Source organism: Boeremia exigua, assembly GCF_020726555.1.
Source record: "Boeremia exigua strain MPI-SDFR-AT-0100 chromosome Unknown C7974scaffold_4, whole genome shotgun sequence".
Lineage (NCBI taxonomy): Eukaryota > Fungi > Ascomycota > Dothideomycetes > Pleosporales > Didymellaceae > Boeremia > Boeremia exigua.
This window is the reverse complement of record NW_025763521.1, coordinates 827,998-847,717: the sequence shown is the minus strand read 5'-3', so window position 1 is coordinate 847,717 and position 19,720 is coordinate 827,998. Positions and strand designations below refer to the sequence as shown.

Below are 19,720 nucleotides of genomic sequence, written 5' to 3'. Positions count from 1 at the left end.
GGTACCTAGTGCTGAACCTCAGGTTGAGATGCAAAAATTATGTGTACATTTGTAAGCATTTATGATGTAGCTCGGGTATCGTGTGACTTTTGCGTCCTCTAATGCAGCTGTGCCCAAGTTCTAACGCCGTGCAATGCATGTTCCCTCCAGCTGGCAGACAGCAGACAGCAGACAGCAGACAGCAGACAGCAGACAGCAGGCAGCAGACAGCAGGCCTCTGCGCCTGCCAGGATCTGGCCGTGCTGGCTGTGCTGGCCGTGCTACTGGCCTTCTACTGGCCTTCTACTGGCCTTCTACTGGCACGCTCGCACCAACTCTACACCCGTGGTCGCCGCCGGCGGCCTGCGTGTCAGCGCCGTCAAGCAACAAGCCTGAACACTGCGCCTGGCTCAGCACGTCACGCGGCGTTGTCGACCTCCATGGGCGCGGGCGCAGTGGTGGTGCGCTTGCCGTTGTCGGTGGTGAAGCCCATGCCAGCCTCTGCTTCCTTGATCGAGTACGGCTCCTCCTTCAGGGCCTTGACGCTGTGGACGGTCAGCAGCAGGCGGGGCGCGCGCGGCGGTAGACGTACCGGCGCTTGTGCACCTTGCCCTTCTTGTGCGCCAGCATGTTGGCCTCGCTCTCGAAGAACTTTGCGCATTCGAGGCAGTAGTTCTCGCCCAGGCCAGGCAGGTCTTCGACGGGCTTTGCATCCTTGAACTCGGCAAGATGCTTCTCGTCGCGCAGGTCGGCGTGCACCTGGTCGAGGTCGCGCGTGTGCCTGCGCGTCTTCTTCTTCGAGTCCTGTCCCCGGATGGCGGGCATAGTGGCGCGGTGCGAGAGTGTGCGGGCTGGATCCGCGGCCGTCGGCTGTTGTCGTGCTGGGTGGAGGATTCGGATGTGGCCGCTGGCTAGTGCGGCTGTCCAGCGACCTGCAGACGCTGAAGAAATTTCGCGGACGCGCTCTAGGCCTTGGCAACAGCAGGGCTGCGTGCGGGCTAGCGATGCACCTGGTCTGGAGACGCCTGCAAGTGACGTTGCTGCTGACTTTTCCGAGCCGACACAGGCGGCGTTGGGGCGCGCGCAGTTGTGCACTGCTGCCGTGCCGGCTGCTGCCAATCAAGCTTCCTGGAGTCCGCGCGGGGTGGACGCGGGCACCGCACCGCCGTGTGACGCCATCCGGATATGTCGCTGCGTGCCAGTGTGGCCTACCGCCGCTGCTGCTCGCGCCGCGCTCGTGAATGCGGCGAGGCAGCGAGGCAGCGAACCAGCCGAGCCCAGCCTGGGAGCCGCCCGCGCGCGCCCGCACGTGAGCGGCCCAGCGGGTGCATCGTGCAAAGCGCCTGGCATGCGTTTGCGGAAGACCTCGGCTTGCCGCAACAGCGTCGCACGGGCGGTGGAGTCGCTTTGGCAGCCAATCAGCGGCCGGCTGATAATCGACAGCTCGAGGCAGCTTCTGACGTTCTTTTCTTCCGCCCTCTCCATCACTCCTCATCTCCACTCCACCCATCAACCCCTTCCAAGATGCAGAGGTTCTCGAGGCTCGGCCGCATTGGCCAGAGCTTCGCTCAGCGCCGGTCATTGGCCACCGTCAGCGATGCACCGCTCTCCCGCAAGGTCGAAATGACCAACTGGGAGAAGGGCAACTACATCAACTACCAGAAGATGTCGGAGAACCTCAAGATTGTGCGCGGCCGTCTCAACCGCCCGCTCGCTCTCGCCGAGAAGATCCTCTACTCCCACTTGGACGACCCTCACAACCAGGACATTGAGCGCGGCACCAGCTACCTCAAGCTCCGCCCCGACCGTGTTGCTTGCCAGGATGCCACCGCCCAGATGGCCATTCTGCAGTTCATGTCGGCCGGCATGCCCTCGGTCGCGACCCCGTCCACCGTCCACTGCGATCACTTGATCGAGGCCCAGGTTGGCAACCAGCAGGACTTGGCTCGCGCCATTGACATCAACAAGGAGGTCTATGATTTCCTCGCTACCTCCTGCGCCAAGTACAACATTGGTTTCTGGAAGCCCGGTTCTGGCATCATCCACCAGATCGTCCTCGAGAACTATGCTTTCCCTGGTGCTCTGCTGATCGGTACCGACTCTCACACTCCCAACGCTGGTGGTCTCGGCATGGCCGCCATTGGTGTCGGTGGTAAGTGCAGCTGCAATCGCTCCAACTGTCATCAATTGGCTAACACAGTTGCCAGGTGCTGACGCCGTCGACGTCATGGCTGGCCTCCCTTGGGAGCTGAAGGCCCCCAAGGTCATCGGTGTCAAGCTCACCGGCAAGCTTTCTGGCTGGGCCTCGCCCAAGGATATCATCCTCAAGGTTGCTGGCATCCTTACCGTCAAGGGCGGAACCGGCGCCATCGTCGAGTACCACGGACCCGGTGTCGACTCCCTATCTTGCACTGGTATGGCTACCATCTGCAATATGGGAGCTGAGATCGGTGCCACCACCTCCGTCTTCCCCTTCAACGACCGCATGTACGACTACCTGACCGCTACCAAGCGCCAGCACATTGGTGATTTCGCCCGCGAGTACGCCAACGAGCTCCGCGAAGACGAGGGCACCGAGTACGACCAGCTCATCGAGATCAACCTCGATGAGCTAGAGCCCCACATCAACGGTCCTTTCACTCCCGATCTGGCCACCCCCATCTCCAAGTTCGCCGAGGCTGTCAAGGCCAACAACTGGCCCGAGGAGCTCAAGGTCGGTCTGATCGGTTCTTGCACCAACTCGTCGTACGAGGACATGGCCCGTGCTGCCTCGATTGCTGAGGACGCCATGGCCCACGGCATCAAGGCCAAGGCTCTGTTCACCGTTACGCCTGGTAGTGAACAAATCAGAGGTGAGTTCAGGATTCTACAAGTCATGTGCAGCCTGCGGCATCCGGATAACTGACTTGGATTTTAGCTACAATCGAGCGTGACGGCCAGCTCAAGACCTTCGAAGAATTCGGCGGTATGGTTCTGGCCAACGCCTGTGGTCCTTGCATTGGGTAAGCACTTCGTAGCCAACATGCCGTATGGTGGATTTCGACTGACACTCGAACAGACAGTGGGATCGTCGCGATGTCAAGAAGGGCACTGCTAACTCCATCATCTCATCCTACAACCGTAACTTCACTGGACGTAACGATGCTAAGTAAGTTGCCTTCTGCCCTGAAACTCGAGATCGCTCCTGACAATACAGTCCCGCCACCCACTCTTTCGTTGCCTCGCCTGACCTCGTCGTCGCTATGACGATCGCTGGCACCCTCAACTTCGACCCAACCAAGGACTTTTTGACTGCAGCCGACGGCTCCAAGTTCAAGCTCAAGGAGCCCACCGGTGCCGGTCTCCCCGCCAACGGATACGACCCAGGCCAGGACACCTACCAGGCTCCTCCTGCGGATCGCGCATCCGTACAGGTCGCCGTCTCCCCCACCTCCGACCGCCTCCAGATTCTGTCTCCCTTCAACGCATGGGACGGCAAGGACGCCACCGATCTGCCCATTCTCATCAAGTGCCAGGGCAAGACCACCACAGATCATATCTCTATGGCCGGCCCCTGGTTGAAGTACCGCGGACATTTGGACAACATCTCCAACAACATGTTGATTGGTGCCATCAACGAGGAGAACGGTGAGGCCAACAAGGTCAAGAACATCATCTCCGGCGGTTACGGTGCCGTCCCTGATGTTGCCCGTGACTACAAGAAGAACGGTGTCAGGTGGGTTGTCATCGGTGACTGGAATTACGGCGAGGGTTCATCTCGTGAGCACGCTGCCCTTGAGCCTAGGCACTTGGGCGGTCTTGCCATCATCACCCGTTCCTTCGCTCGTATCCACGAGACCAACCTGAAGAAGCAGGGTATGCTGCCGCTTACTTTCTCTGACCCCGCCGACTACGAGAAGATCGGCCCCAACGACAAGGTGGATATTCTGGCTACTGAGCTCGCCGTCGGCAAGCCCATCACCCTGGTCGTTCACCCTGCCAACGGCGATGAGGCTTTTGACATCAAGCTCTCACACACTTTCAACGAGGGCCAGCTGGAGTGGTTCAAGAACGGCTCCGCTCTCAACACCATGGCCAAGGCTCGCAAGTAAATGCATACTTTGACATGAGATGGAACCCACCGCTACTGGGGATGTAGATATGAACAGGATACCCGGTCACGACGACGAAGATGGATAGGAAGACCCTACCAAGGGTGGAGAAACTCAGAACATGAGGACTGGCAGCCCTTGATTGGGCTTGTCACGCAAGAACTTTTTCTTTTTAGCTCTTATCCGGGCTCAATATGGTTGGGTTCGGCTTGTATTTGTGAAGGTGTTAGCATGCAATGTACGACTTTATTTGTTCAGCAATTGGAAACCTTTAAAATGTTGAGTGCGATGCCATTTGCATTGATACTGTTGACATGTGGAAGGGTGTCGACCTGTGTGCTTTTCACTCGGCGGTGATGCTGACCTCGGATCTGATTAAGGGGCTCTAATACGCCAGAATACTCCAACGCTGGCCGGACTAGAGTATGCTATCATAACTGCAGCGATACATATCCGTAATGTCAACAAAGATTCGTTGAAGACACGTCTCCACGTGACTTTAGTCGTTGCTACGACAACGGCCTCAAACAAAAACGCTTATCTGTATATCTGGATTCATCGTTGCAACCGATTATCGTCGCACGTATTGTACCTGTGACAATTGAGAACATCACGCAAAACCATTTGCATGGCTTTTATCCTTTAATTCGCATCTCGATATCGTCATCCTCTCAGCTCGTTTTGGTTTTGCACCTATGGCTCGTCTGCGCAAAGCTAGCCCATTGGAACCCAGGATATTGGTTCCAACCCCAAAAGAACTTCGCACAAGCCGATCACGTCCTAGAAAGACGTTTCCCGAAATCAGTGACATCATCTCGGCGGATGAAGATGAGGAAAATGATTCCCCTGAGCCAAAATCATCGAAGCGCGATCATCACTCAGACAAGCCGCATGCAAGCCCCGCAATGTTTACTTTGTCTTCCCGTAAACAGCGCATTGCACGTCCTGTCAAAAGCAACGACTGCCTGGTGAAGAAGTTGAGCTTTGAGAGTCTCGCAAGTTCAGAAAAGCAACCTAGATTGGAAAGGAGGGCACGACATGAAAGATGTGGGAGCGATGCCAGCGAATCCAGCATTAAAAGGAGACGTGATATGATGTTTATGAGAAGTCTGGCAAGAAATGTTGTGGGGAGAGATTTGAAGAGAGCCAGCTCAAAAGTCAATGTGGTGGAAGCTGAAGAGCTGCAAAATCCCAGCCATCCAATGCAGGAGAAGAATGCAGCAGCTGTGGATCTTCTACTGGGGGAGTCTGACCTAGACGAGGAAACGAGCATAATATGCGGGAATGAGGCGGATGTTGCTTTGGAAGTGGAGGAGCAACATGATGCGACCGATGACCTCGAAAACCCACCTGGAGGACGCGAACAACAAAGCGACGAAGAAGACGAAGAAGACGAAGAAGACGAAGAAGACGAAGAAGACGAAGAAGACGAAGAAGACGAAGAAGACGAAGAAGACGAAGAAGACGAAGAAGACGAAGAAGACGAAGACGCTGTCATCCAGCCGAACAGGCAGAGACAAAGACATATGCGACGGCAGAGATGTATTGATTCAGATTCCGAGTCTGAGTACGAAGAGGAAATTGTTGCTGCGGATAAAGAACAAGAGCGACAAGAGCCACTAACGAACGAGCCGGAATCACAGGTGCCCATGCGGCCGCCTCATAAAAAAGGACATAGCACTATAACAAATTGGGCGCAGGAAGTCCTGTACTCAACAGAGTCGTCTAACACGTCAGAGCCGTTGATCCCGTCAAAGCCAGGACGTGCTCACTCGTCCTCGTTCGTGAGTTCGGGTTCAGTGACACCCTCATTCAATGATGCTCAGCCATTCTTGGTATAGTACGTCTCGACTGAAATCGAATACCTCTAGACACTGACCGGCCTCTAGCTCCCCAACACCGACAAAGAAGCGCTCTCCACGCAAAGCACCTCCCATGTTACGTCCAACAACTCCAACATTCACGCCTGGCAGCCATACAAAACTTGTCTCGCCCTCGAAGAAGAAACCGTTGAGTGCAGGGTCACCAGACCTGCGACCAAGTCTTGACGCGTTCTGGAATCCTGAAGTAGTCAATGATTGGAACGACCGCCATTCTCCTGTAAAGAGACTTGTGTCTCCAAGTAAGCAGCAGTGGCGCGATGATATCTCCAAAATGATGGGTGGGATGGACCTCGAACCATGCAGTAGCAGTGACGAAGCGTACACAAAGCCTGTCTCGAGCCGTACCAAGGAGACTTCCCAGCCGCACTCTACAAAAGGGATGGCTACCACCATGCTGAAGCCTAGTATCAAGGGGCTTCGAGCACAGAGAAAGGACTTTGACGAGCAAAAGGACGAGATCGCAACCTCCTTTTTGGCTGAGCTGGACAATACTATCTGCTCAAGTACCATCACCAAACTCTCTCAAACGACAGGCGGTATCAAAGTGATCTGGTCGAAGACGTTAAAAACAACAGCTGGCCGCGCAAACTGGCGACGTGAAGTCATTCGCTTGAAGACTTCGTCCACGCCTCCAACGTATACGGCTGAGATACGGCATCACTGCTCAATTGAGCTGGCTTCGAAAGTGATTGATGATTTGCCACGGCTTTACAACGTGCTCGCGCATGAATTCTGTCATCTACTCACATTTATGGTCAGTGAGGTCCGCAATAACCCACATGGCGCCGAGTTCAAGGCTTGGGGCCGTAAGGTCAGCACCGCATTCGCTGAGAAGGGTGTGGAAGTTACTACCAAGCACAGCTACACAATTGACTACAAGTTTATTTGGGAATGCGTCAGCTGCGGATACGAGTTCAAGAGACACAGCCGCAGTGTTGACACGAAGCGACACAGTTGTGGCAAGTGCAAGGGTACCCTTGTGCAGACCAAGCCCGCGCCGAGGACTGTCACAGTCAGCAAGAACGGTGAATTAGCGAAAAAGAACGAGTATCAGGCCTTTGTGAAAGAGAACTTTGGGAGGATAAAGCAAGAAATGGCAGGAAATGGAGATAAGACACCAATAGGAAAGGTAATGGAAGTTGTAGCGAGACAGTATAGAGAGTCAAAGAACCAAAACCAGATACAGCATAACACGACCCAGGCTGTCCAAGGCCTTAACAAGGCAATTCAGGAGCTTAGCCTATAGAGTATAGTCAAAGCATAATCTTAGATAGATATCTCTACTATTAGTAGAGAATAAAATAGACTCTGTTTTTACAAGACTCTAGTTATAGGCAATAGTACTTACTTTACACTAGGGAAGATAGTTAAGAGATAGGTAGGTATATTATATACTAAGAATAATACTATAATTAAGTAGGTAAACCTATATTTAGATAATCTATATAATAGACTACTATCTCTATATACTATAGAATAATTCTTATATTAAATATAAAGAGAAATTCTATAGGTTATAAAACTTTATTTAATTAAGCTTCTACTATAGCTTAACTAGCTTTATATTAGTTATTTAGCCTCTATAGGCCTAAGCCTCTTATACTATATTAGGTACTTAATTTATAGTTATATAATTAAGTAGCCTAGGGCCTAATCTACTCTAGGTTATATTTTATATTCTAATTTTATAAAACTCTTCTTTCTAGATTTTAAAGTAAATTTTACTAAGTATACTAGTAGTAGCTAATATTACTAAGTAATAGAAATAATACTAATTTAATAATAATTAAGTACTACTTAGGTAGCTATTTAAGTAGTAACTTAGTAGCTTTATATATATTCTCTATTAATATATTATAGTTATCTACTAAGTAAGTAAACCTAGTTATATTATAGGTCTATTAAATACCTAGAACCTTATACTTATAATTCTAAAGACTAAATTACTAAGTACTATCTTTAAAGCTTACTATACTAGATACCTTTCTTTCTACCTCTTATATAAGTAGTAACCTAAGCTACTCTATATATACTTTATTTACTAGCTAATTATTCTTAGGCTAAACTACTCTATCTTTAATAATTTTATCTTAAATAATTTAAATTTATTAGTTAATACTTATTCTTTCTATATAGTAAGAGTAGATATATAAGCCTATACTACCTCTTAACTAAACTAGACTAGGCCTAGTAACCTATTTAAGGCTAAAGTAACTATCTTCTTTTTAGTAGCTTAAGAAAGGTATATAATACTATATATTGTATATAGAAATGGTTTATTAATATAGTCTAGTATTTCTAATACTACTTAGATTAAAGATATAAAGCTATAAATTTAGTATATAAATAGTACTAGTACTAGATTAATATATATTACTAGTATAGTAAAAGTAAAAGTATAGATGCTATTAGAGTTAAATAGGAGAGATATTTAAGTATTATCTTAGGTTAAATATGTAACTACTTAAAAATAGAGAATTATTAAGATAATAACACTATATATAGCTATAAATAGTAAGATACTCTTATTATAAATAGTGTAGAATACTAACTAGTTTATAGATTATTAATAAAATAACTATATAACTATAGAGATGCTATAACACGCTAGCAAAGATATCCTAGTATAGGATAAACCTAACTTTAGGCAAATACCTACACAACAAAGAATAATACCTTAGTACCTAATAGATATAAGGAACCTCCTCTACTATACTCTTTTATAGATAGCCTATAGCATAGACTTATGCATAGTATACTATAATAATAAAATAAATAGTAGATAGTTCCCTAGCATAAAATAACACTACTATAATAAATAGTATAAATATAAGAATAATATATGCAAAGTTTACTTATAAGATAAGTAATAATAATACTACTTCCTAGGAGAGAAAGATACTTAGTATATATATATTAAATAGTTATTAATTAATAATTACTACTTAAACCTATATTAGCAATAATGCCTATATAATAACTATAAAGGCTATAAAGAGGCTAAGAAGTAGCAAGGATTCCTTAAATATAAAGAAGTATTAGATAGCAAGGAAGAGTCTTTTTTAGACTAGCGCAAACAGTATATACTAGGGATTAATCTATTAATAATATTAGGACTAATTGCCTTATTATACTCTCTATTAAATTAGGAGGGGTATAGATGCAGGCACTACTAGACTATAGATTATAGTCTAGTTATATCTCTTTGCAAGTAATATAGCTAGCTAGACTATGCCCTACTTAGAAGATAGAACCTTATCTACTATAAGTAGCTAATAGAGAACCTATGCCTAAGGAATTAGAAATAACCTATAAGGTATTATCTATTCTAATAACTATCTAAGGATACTATAAGAAAATAACTCTAGATACTTTTAAGATAGCTACTTATAATATTATATTAGGAATTCCCTAGTTATAAAAGTATAACCTATAGATAGATTAGGTACTTAAGAAGCTTTTGCTAAAGCACTGCAAATGCAGCATAATATAGTTAGAATCTGCGCAGACTATAATATAACTAGTAGATAAGAAGATAATTAGTAATATTACTTTAACTAAGATGCGCTAAGATAGAGCAGTTAACTATATAGAGAGCAACTAGCCCTAGCCTTATAAAGTAGTAGTTAAGAAGAAACATGCAACTTCTAGCATCCTAGACATATATTAATAATATATATAGATGTTTAAAGAAGAGCTTATAGTAAAAGCTCTACTGAAGCATAAACCCTAGGATTATAAGATTAAGCTCTAGAAAGGAAAGCAACTAACTTTTAGGCTACTATACTAGCTATTAGAAAAGAAACTTAGTATACTATATAAGTATATTAAGAAGAACCTTTAGAAGGGATTTATTAGGAGATTAGAATTACCTATAGGGTACCCTATTCTCTTTATACTAAAGAAAGATAGCAAGCTATAACCTTATATTAACTTTAGAAAGCTTAATAATATTACTATTAAGAATTAATACCTATTAGCTAATATATTAGAATTATAAGACTAATTATAAGGAGCTTAATACTTTACTATATTAGATTTAAGAGAAGTATATAACCTTATCTATATAAAGGAAGGTAAAGAATAGAAGATAGTATTTAGAATAAGATATAAACTTTATAAGTACCTAGTTATACTATTTAGTCTAATAAACGCACTAGCTATATGCTAGAAATTAATTAACAATGTTCTTAGGGTATACCTTAATAGAATAGTAGTAGTATATCTAGATAATATCCTAGTATACTCTAAGATACTAGAAGAGTATATATAATATGTTATAGAAGTGCTAGAATACTTAAAATAAGCAGACCTCTAACTAAAACCTAAGAAGTGCAAATAGCATAAGGAGGAAGTTAAGTTCCTAGGGGATAATATAGGGTTAAGATAAGTAATACTAAGATTAATATAGTAAAAAATTAGCCTACCCTAATAATAGTTAAAGGAATTTAAAAATTCCTTAGGTTTATTAACTTTAACAAATAATTTATTAAGAATTACTTAAAGAAGGCCTTGCTACTTACTAAGCTTATGCAGAAGGACATACCCTTTATATAGGGAAAAGAATAAGATAATATATTTAAGTTATTATAATAAGTATATATTAACCCCCTAACACTAATTATATTTAAGAGTAATAAACTGCTTTAAATAGAGATAGATGCCTTAGACCTAGTATTAGGAGTATATATTATGCAAGAAAAAGATAGATAATAGCACCTAATTGCTTACTACTTATGCAAGTTCTTAGAACTAAAAGAATGCTATAACATGCATAATAAGGAACTCTTAGTAATTATATTATCCCTAGAATATTAGTAAGTATATATAGAAAGCTATTTAGACCTTATAATCTATATAGATTATAAGAACTTAGTATACTTTACTACTACTAAGACTCTAAACTAAAGACAAGTTAGATAGTTAGAAATGCTAGGCTAGTATAAATTTAAGATTCTATACACCCTAGGCAAAGATAATAGTAGAGCAGACGCTCTTAGCTAATAACATAACTTAGCAGGCAAAAAAACAATTAATAGAGCTGCTATACTTAGGATTAACTAAGACAGATCCCTTAGACTATTGCAGTAGCTTAATAATATTATACGCGTATTATAGGAATACTGCATACTAAGTTAAGTACTAGATAACCTTTAGGAAGGAATAATATATAATTATTATAATAATCTGCTATATAGTTACCTAGGAATTTTAAGGACTATAGAACTTATTAGATAATATTATAAGTTTCTAAATATAAAAGATAAGGTTACTAGATATATTAAAGGATATATTAACTATTAGTAGAATAAATATAGTATATATGCTAAGTATAGAGAAATGCAGGCAATAGAACTACTAACTATACTATAGATAAACATTATAATAGATTTTATTATATTACTACTAATCTCTAAGGACCCTATAATAGACTATAAATATAACTTAATATTTATTGTAGTAGATAGATTTATAAAGGCCACTAAGTTTATGCCTTTCTAATATAGCTATACTATAGAGTAGCTTGCTTAAGTATTCCTAGATAGGATTATTTAATACTATAGCATTCCTAAATTAATTATTAGTAATAGAGATAAGCTCTTTACTTTAAATTTCTAGATAACATTTCTAGCAGTAATAGGAACAAAGAAGAAGCTTTTAATAGCCTATTATCTGCAGATAGATAGATAAACAGAATAAGTAAACTAGATAATAGAGATGTACCTCTATATCTACTATAACTAATAGTAGAATAATTAGGTTTTACTCTTGCCTATAGTATAAATTACATATAATAATAAACTATTAGAGGTAATAGGCATAATGCTGTTCCTTGCAAATTATAGAAGATATCTAAATCTCTTTATATAAAGTCTTAATAGTAATATCTAAATAGAATTAGTAATATCCTTAGTAGGGAAACTAAAGAAAGTATATTAGAAATTGCTTAAGAATATTACTAGAGCTTAAATATAAGTAATCTCTTATATTAATAAGAAAAGAAAAACAGCACCTCTACTAAAGAAGGGGGATAAAGTAAATCTCCTTATAAAGAATCTATGCACAAGAAGACTAATAAAAAAACTAGACAAAGTTAAAGTTAGACTATTTTTTATTTTAGAGAAAATTAGCCTAGTTAACTATTAACTTAAGCTACCTAAAGATATAAAAATACACCCTATATTCTATATCTCTTTATTAGAACTAGCTAACGCTAATATACTAACCTAGAAAGACTTCTATTACTAGAATAATAGTAATAATAAATAGGAAGTTAAGAAAATAATAAAATATTAAGGAACTAGACTAGATAAAGAATTCCTAGTTAAATAGTTAGAATACCTAGACTTAGAAAATATATAAGAACTAGAGATACACCTTATAAACTGCTAGATACTACTTTACTAGTACTAAAGTTTGCAAACTTATTAAGATACCTAAGAGTAGACTATATAGCAGGAGAAAAGGTAACCTGCATATTAGCAGTAGAACAGGCAATCTTCTTAGCCTAAACATCCTTGCCCTCTATATCTATCTTGTTTGCTAAATATTTAGCCTTCTTTATAGCCCTATCTTTTACTTATGCAAGAATCTTCTTATTTTGCAGTAGATATAATATTACCTCTGCTAGTAACCTTTTATCTTCTTTAACCTTCTTCTTATATTTAGCCCTAGTCTTATCTAAGGACTCCTAAGACAAGTTAATATATAGATAACTAATGCGCATGCACTTAGAGCATTTTAGGCAGTTATTAGCAGAAGGCATAATAAAATAATTATAACCAGAAGCAAAGCAATAATTATAGGAAATAGGAGCAATAGTGTTATATTAATAGATTTTAATACTTAAGCAGAGTTGCTTTTAGGAAGCAGAAGATATAATACTACTATAGGCACTAAAGGTATAGCAGGGTAAGCTTATAAAGAACAGCTAATAGATTTAGGATAAATCTAAGAGAGAGGGGAGTAAGTATTATAATTACCCTTTTATAACTAACTAGATGCTAACACCTAGCAAATGCTAATATGCTTAGCATAATATTATATAGACTATCCTATATAGCGCAGTTTTATTATAAGTTATATAACAAGCTTACTCCTTAGTGTAAAGAAAGTAGAGGGAGGACTAGTCTACTTTCTCCCTAGTCTAGTAGACCTAGACTTACTAGACTAGTAATTTCCTAATAGGGAAGCGTATAGCCTAAAGAGATAATAAAGATATAAAAAAGAGTAGATAATAAAGATATATAATAGTATATATAGCTTAAACTCTTAGTTGCTAGGTGCAGGATAACATAGGGGGAATAGGAGTACTTATACTTTCTTCCTCCCTACTATATTACTAAGCAGAATATTCTAGACAATACTAGAGTATTCTTATTAGTAATATACTAACAAGATTTCTAAGCAGATTACGCGTCTATACACGCAATCTCTACTAATAATAGTAGTATATATTTATAAGCTTATTCTAGAAGCTTCTCTATACTACTAAGAATAGAACAATTAATATCTCTAGAACTAGTAGAGCTATAGGCTTGGTAAGCACAGGAAAATACTCCTTAGAGTTAGGAGGTTTTATAGCGTGATTACCTAAGCGCTATACCTAGCTAGGAATCTACTAGAGTAAAGATTATTCTAAGTTATCTTAAAAACTTTACACACCCCCTTAATCTTTACTCTGCAAACTAATCTATACTTATAGAAAATAGCAATTTAGTTTCTATATTAATAGTATAGATATAAATACTATAAGTAATAGAGTATAACAATCTAGAACTCTTATTACTATATAGTAGCCTTAGTAGTCTTAATATCTAAGATCTACTAGGTTTAGCCTGCTAGTAAAATCTTGAAATTTAAGATTACTAGTAGCTTTAGTTAGATTATCTGCTAGTATAGTACTAGTATTTTCATATACTAAGTCTATATTATTGCTTAGCAGGTTTTCTCTAACAAAGTGATAGGTTATATCTACGTGCTTAGTTCTAGCATGATAAACAGGGTTCTTAGCTAGTTCTATTGCACTTAGACTATCTGTTTTAATAGTATTTAATTTACTATTAAATATATTATAGTCTTTTAAAGAGGTATTATTAATAAATATCTCTTTTATAATATTTTGTAGATATAAGCTTTCTTTAGTAGCTTCTTTTAAAGACATGTACTCTGCTTCTGCAGAGCTTAAAGCTACTACTTTTTGTAGTTTAGAAATCCAGCTTATAGCTATAGATTTCTTACTATTCTCTAATAGGAATATATTACCTATAGTAGATTTTCTAGAATCTAAATCGCCCCCCCCAATCTGCATCCGATATTCCTACTAGTTTTATAGTACTAGTATTATTACTAGGTATACTAGTTATACTAGTGCTAGTAGGTTTAGTAGTAGCAGATTGGCTAAATTCTAGAGATAAGTCTAATCCTAAGTTACTAGTTTTAACTAAGTAACTAAATATATAGTCTAGAGTATTATAGTGTTCTAGGCTAGGATTAGACATAAACCTAGCTAGGTAGTTAATACTATAAACTAGGTCAGGCCTAGTAAATATAGTAAGGTATATTAAACTACCTATTTGTTGCTGAAAGTTTCTAGGTAAACTAGTGCTACTTTCTTCTAGGTTTTTACTTAGTTTAGTACCTATAGGTAAAGGTATGTTTTTAGGCTTATTATTTTGCTTATTATACTTAGAAAGTATTTTAGCAATAAAGCTTCTTTGTGTAATAATAATAGATCTTTTAGTTCTATTTCTTATTATTTCTACACCTAGAAACTCTTTTATTTCACCTAAATTAGTTACTTCTAATTTAGAAGAACTAGTTAAATCCCTATAGAGATTACTAACTAGGCTTAAATCTTTTGCAAATACTAGTATATCGTCTACGTGTGTTGCAAGTACTATAGGCTTAGTCTTGTGTATAAATATACTAGTATCTATTTTTAAACTATTAAATCCTAGTTGTTCTAGAATTCTAGTTAAAAATAGCTGCCATTGTCTACTAGCCTGCTTTAGGCCATATAGAGCCTTATTTAATTTGCATACTATTCTAGTATAATTCTTTTCTTTTATGCTAGTTTTAATAGTATTTATAAGGTCTATATTATTCTTTTCTAGGCTTTCTAGAGCTTTATTTAATATAAAGTCTTCTAGGCCTATAGGCAATTGCATATAGATATTTTCTATATCTATTTCTGCATTAGGAAAAGCTTGTTTAACATCCCAAGTATATATTTCCCAATCTAGATATGCAAAAATAGACAATAAAAGCCTAATTAAGCTAGGTTTGCTAGTAGAAGCAAAGGTTTCTTTATAATTTATATTATATTTTTGTAAGAAGCCTTTAGCAACCCACCTAGCTTTATATTTTTTAATAGTATTATCTAAGTTATATTTCTTAGTAAGAACCCACCTGCCTTTAATAATAGAGCTATTATTTCTAGGCTTTAGTATAATACACCACGTATTACTATTAATTAGATCTTCTATTTCTGTTTGCATAGCTTTTAAATAGAAGTCTTTATCTTTACTTAGTAATACTTCTTTATAGGTCTTAGGTTCTTCTAAGTTACTATTATTAGAAGTAGCAAGTATATTCTCTAATATAGCTTTATTATATAGAGATTTCCAATCTTGCTTGTTATTTACTTCTTCTATAGTACTTAGTATAATACTTTCTATAGAATTGCCATTATCTTCTTCTATAATAGAAGTATAATTAGCTAATTCGTCTTCAGAATCACTTTCTAGCTCTTGTATTCTAGGCTTATTTAATATAGCTCTAGAATTAGAAGGTTTAACTATACTAGGCTTAGTTATAGTTTTACTAACTATACTAGGTTCTAGTCTAGTAAATATACTTTGTATATTACTAGAGTTATTAGGCTTATAAAAATAACCTTCTATAATTTTGCAATCTCTAGCAGTTATAATTTTATTACTACTAGGATTATAGAGTTTATATATATTAGCCCCTATAAAGCCTATTAAATAGTAAGGCGTTGCTTTAGAGTCTAGTTTCTTAGTAAATAAGCTAGGCTCTTTATAGTAAGTAAGAGAACCAAATACTCTAATATTATCTATATTGGGTATTTCTCTATACTTTAAATAGTAGGGCGTTTTAAACTCTATAGAGCTATTAGGTGTTCTATTATATAGGTAAACAGCAGTTAGTATAGCTTCACCCCACATTAATTTAGGTAAATTGCTATTAATTAATAGAGCTCTAACCTTATTAAGTATAACTCTATTAATTATTTCTGCTGCGCCATTTTGCTCAGGAGTATAAGGAGCAGAATATCTAGTTTTAATACCTTTACTAGTTAGATAATTATCTAGTTCTCTAGATTTAAACTCATTATCTAATTGCAAGGCTTTAACCTTATTATTATTAAAAGGTTTACTAGATTCTATACTATTACTAGTACTAGAATTATTTCTTGCCTCTAGTTCTAATTCAGTAATAGTAGTCCTAATAACATCTATAATACTTTTTCTAGACTTAAGTAACTTAATAACTAAGTACTTAGTATAGCTATCTCTAAAAGTAATATAGTATTTATAGCCTTTTAATGCTTTAGGCCTAATAGGACCTCCTATATCTATATATATTAAATCTAGATAGGCATTTACTTTAGTACTATCTTCTTTGTTACGTAATTTAGTTAGTTTAGATTGTATACAAATTATACAATTATCTAAACTAGTAGAAGCAGTACTTATATCCTCTAGATTTATATAGTCTACTCCTTTAGTAGACTGTTTTAAGTGCTTAATAGTGTTTAGGCTTATATGCCCTAACCTATTATGTGCTAGCTCTATAGTATTTTTATTTAATACTATTTCTTCTAGAGTATCACTAGAACTACTAGAGTTACTAGTATTACTAGTATAACTAGAACTACTAGTATTGCTAGTATAGTCTTCTTCCTCTAGATTATAAGCCTGTTCTATACTAAGGTTATCTTCTAACTCTTCTATAGTATTTAGAGTAGAATAAGTTTTATTATTTATAGTATTAGAACTAATAGGCTTAGAGCTAGTAGCACTAAAAACACTAACGCCTTCTTTATATTTGCCTTTAGCTAATAAAGACCTATTAGGCGTATTAATAAAACAGCTATTCTTATAGAAAGATAAGCTATAGTTTTTAGAAGTAATTAAACTTAAACTTAGTAAGTTTACTCCTAAATCAGGAACATATAGTACGTTAGTTAATCTAACTAACTGTTTAGTACTAGTAAATACTAAACTAATATCTCCTATACCCTGTGCTTTAATAGTTTTAGTAGTATTTCCCCACTTAATAGAGGTATTACTAGGCTTTAAACTATTAAATAGTTCTTTTATATAGCACGTGTGTATAGTAGCACCAGAATCTAATATAAAGTCTATAGTACTTGCAGAACTAGTAGACTTAGAAGAAACTAGAACTTGTTCTTCTTTATTGCTATTATTTATAGCTTCTGTTTTAGAATTATTTTGTTTTCTAAAACAATTAGATTCTACATGTCCCTTTTTCTTACAAAATTTACACTTAATAGTACTAGTTTTATTACTAGTTTTATTACTAGTTTTATTAGTGTTATTAGTCTGCATAGACATTTCTATATCATTGCTATAGCTAGAAGATTTAGAATTACTATTTCTAGTATAACTATTATAGTTATTACTAGTAGAACTATTATTATAGTTCTTAGTATTCTTTAAAGATTTAATTCTTCTATATTCATCTAGTAACTGTGCTACTATTTCTTCTAGATCTATAATAGAAGTAGATCTAATAGATTGTGTAATAACAGTTACTATATACTCAAAATCTTTATTTAGATTATTAAGTAATAGAGCAACAATAAATCTATTAGGCAGACTAATGCCTCTAGATTCTAGATTATTAACTACTCTTCTAAAGGAGTTAATATAGTTTTCTAGGTCACCTTTACAGCTATTTAAAGTAGTATTAATTAATTCCTTACTAAGCAGGAATTCACTACTAAAGCCTTTAGCTTCATATAGGCTTTTTAAAGTAGTCCATAATATATAAGGATTACTTATAAATCTAGTTTGTAATAGAGGGCCATCCTCTAAAGCTAGTTTAATTAGGGCTGTAGTTTTATAGGCGTTTTCATCTAGAGGCTCTATTATAGTAGGGTTATTAATATAGTTTAAATAACCTTTTTCTACTATAATAGCTTCTATTCTAATAGCCCAAATATCATAATTACTAGACCCTTTAAGCTTAGGTAGCTTAATAGAATCCATTCCTCTTACTTATAGTTAAATATTTATTTCTTTTATAACGTCTTATAAAATACTCTTAAATAAATACAGCAGCTAAGTAATTAGAAGAGATATAGGCTATAGAAGCAATAATAGCTAAAGAGAGTATTTAACTAGTATATACTATAGTATACTAGTATATAAGCCTTATACAATAGTAGGAAGCCTATATTACTTAAAACAGGTCTTATATCCTAAAAGCAAATTTAAGCGTTTTGTATAAAAACACTATTTTTGCTTATATAAAATCTAGCTACTATTCTAAAATAGTACTAGTGCTGTATACTATACTATTTAGTAGTTATAGTATAGGTTAAAAACTGCCAAGCCACTAGGGGGACGCTAGTGCTTACAATCTAAATAAAGGCTATTTTGCTCTTTTTACTAAATAGAGCAATCTACTCTTTAGCAAATAAGAGAGAGATTTAATAGTACTAGACTCTATAAGAGTTTTAAACTAGTAGAATAAGCCTTAAAATACTAGCTTAACTATAAATAGCTAGTAAACTTGTAGTGCCTATTTAATAATTTCTAATAGGTCTTATTCTTAAATAGAACGCCTATATACAAATAGGTCTTATTTCTAACCAAGTATAATAATACTTTAGTACTAGTTTCTATAAACTAGACTATAAAGTAGAGTATATAAAATAGCTCTATTTTTTCTACTAAATAGATAGGCCTTAGGCTTATATAGTAGTTCTCTCTTAGCGAATAACTAGCTATTATTAAGCTTACTAATATAATATATATATATAGTTACTGTCCCTACTAACCCTAAGGTATAAGAAGGACTCTAGCTATATATATAGAATATATATAAGCAATAATAAGCTAGTATATATAAAAGCAACCTAGTAAGGCTTGCTTATATAAACAGTATATTTTTGCGATAATATACTAAGTAATAGTAACTTACTAGTAGGTTGCCAAGCTACTAGAAGCGTTACTATAGAGTATACTATAAGTATAGTCCCTTATAGGTATCTATGTTAAAGTATATAGTCTCTATAGCTTATACTATACTATAGTATAGCCGCTGCCTAGTTTGTTCTTAGTTCTAGAGTCTACCTAGAGCCTTTGTTATAGTATTACTACTATAACTCTCCTATGCCTTTAATAGAGGTCTAAATATAGAGCTTATATAAGCTAAATATAAAGACTTATTATAGTCTTACTAGGAGCTAAATAGGATAGGAATTAGTGCTCTAGTATCTTAGGTTATCCTTATTACTAAGGGCCTAAGGAACAGGGACTAATAGCAGATACTGCTTAGTAAGCTAGACTATAATAGTCCTAGTTTACTATACTACTATACTCTAATAATAGTAGAGTAAGTAGAAGAAAGTTTAGAAGAGTTCTCTAAGATACTCTCTTGCTTTAACTTTCTAGAATCTTCTAGAACTATCTAGTTCTTAGAAGAATATCTACTACTAATAGTAGATAATAGAGATAGAAAATTCTAGATGTTTCTAGAACCTTCTACTCC

General features: G+C 37.4%; 4 protein-coding genes across 4 annotated transcripts; 3 read left to right on the top strand and 1 right to left on the bottom strand.

Annotated features, from left to right (window-relative positions):
* Positions 1-192: 192 nt before the first annotated feature.
* Positions 193-1,216, bottom strand: C7974DRAFT_389987 (uncharacterized protein). Its single transcript, XM_046141432.1, has 2 exons — positions 572-1,216; positions 193-524 (listed from the first exon to the last, which is right to left on the bottom strand). Exons 1-2 carry the CDS (start codon positions 802-804, stop codon positions 398-400), a joined length of 360 nt encoding a protein of 119 aa, XP_045998901.1. The 5' UTR covers positions 805-1,216; the 3' UTR covers positions 193-397.
* Positions 1,217-1,287: 71 nt separating this feature from the next.
* C7974DRAFT_389984 (aconitase family-domain-containing protein) lies at positions 1,288-4,353 on the top strand. The gene is made up of 5 exons (XM_046141431.1): positions 1,288-2,131; positions 2,187-2,831; positions 2,897-2,981; positions 3,038-3,127; positions 3,176-4,353. The coding sequence occupies exons 1-5, from the start codon at positions 1,504-1,506 to the stop codon at positions 4,068-4,070; spliced, it is 2,343 nt and encodes a 780-aa protein (XP_045998900.1). The 5' UTR covers positions 1,288-1,503; the 3' UTR covers positions 4,071-4,353.
* Positions 4,354-4,596: 243 nt separating this feature from the next.
* C7974DRAFT_470556 (SprT-like family-domain-containing protein) lies at positions 4,597-7,301 on the top strand. The gene is made up of 2 exons (XM_046146470.1): positions 4,597-5,910; positions 5,960-7,301. The coding sequence occupies exons 1-2, from the start codon at positions 4,766-4,768 to the stop codon at positions 7,197-7,199; spliced, it is 2,385 nt and encodes a 794-aa protein (XP_045998899.1). The 5' UTR covers positions 4,597-4,765; the 3' UTR covers positions 7,200-7,301.
* A 10,159-nt stretch (positions 7,302-17,460) lies between these two features.
* On the top strand, positions 17,461-17,833 carry C7974DRAFT_389980 (uncharacterized protein; the record flags this gene model as incomplete). The annotated part of the gene is made up of 2 exons (XM_046141430.1): positions 17,461-17,542; positions 17,576-17,833. 2 exons carry the CDS (start codon positions 17,461-17,463, stop codon positions 17,659-17,661), a joined length of 168 nt encoding a protein of 55 aa, XP_045998898.1. The 3' UTR covers positions 17,662-17,833.
* Between the last annotated feature and the right edge of the window lie 1,887 nt (positions 17,834-19,720).

Coding starts and splice junctions, on each gene's coding strand:
- C7974DRAFT_389987 (XM_046141432.1), bottom strand. CDS start 804: ATGCCCGCCATCCGGGGACAGGACTCGAAGAAGAAGACGCGCAGGCAC. Junction 525..571: donor GGCAAGGTGCACAAGCGCCG/GTACGTCTACCG, acceptor GACCGTCCACAG/CGTCAAGGCCCTGAAGGAGG.
- C7974DRAFT_389984 (XM_046141431.1), top strand. CDS start 1,504: ATGCAGAGGTTCTCGAGGCTCGGCCGCATTGGCCAGAGCTTCGCTCAG. Junction 2,132..2,186: donor GGCCGCCATTGGTGTCGGTG/GTAAGTGCAGCT, acceptor CACAGTTGCCAG/GTGCTGACGCCGTCGACGTC. Junction 2,982..3,037: donor GCCTGTGGTCCTTGCATTGG/GTAAGCACTTCG, acceptor ACACTCGAACAG/ACAGTGGGATCGTCGCGATG.
- C7974DRAFT_470556 (XM_046146470.1), top strand. CDS start 4,766: ATGGCTCGTCTGCGCAAAGCTAGCCCATTGGAACCCAGGATATTGGTT. Junction 5,911..5,959: donor GCTCAGCCATTCTTGGTATA/GTACGTCTCGAC, acceptor ACCGGCCTCTAG/CTCCCCAACACCGACAAAGA.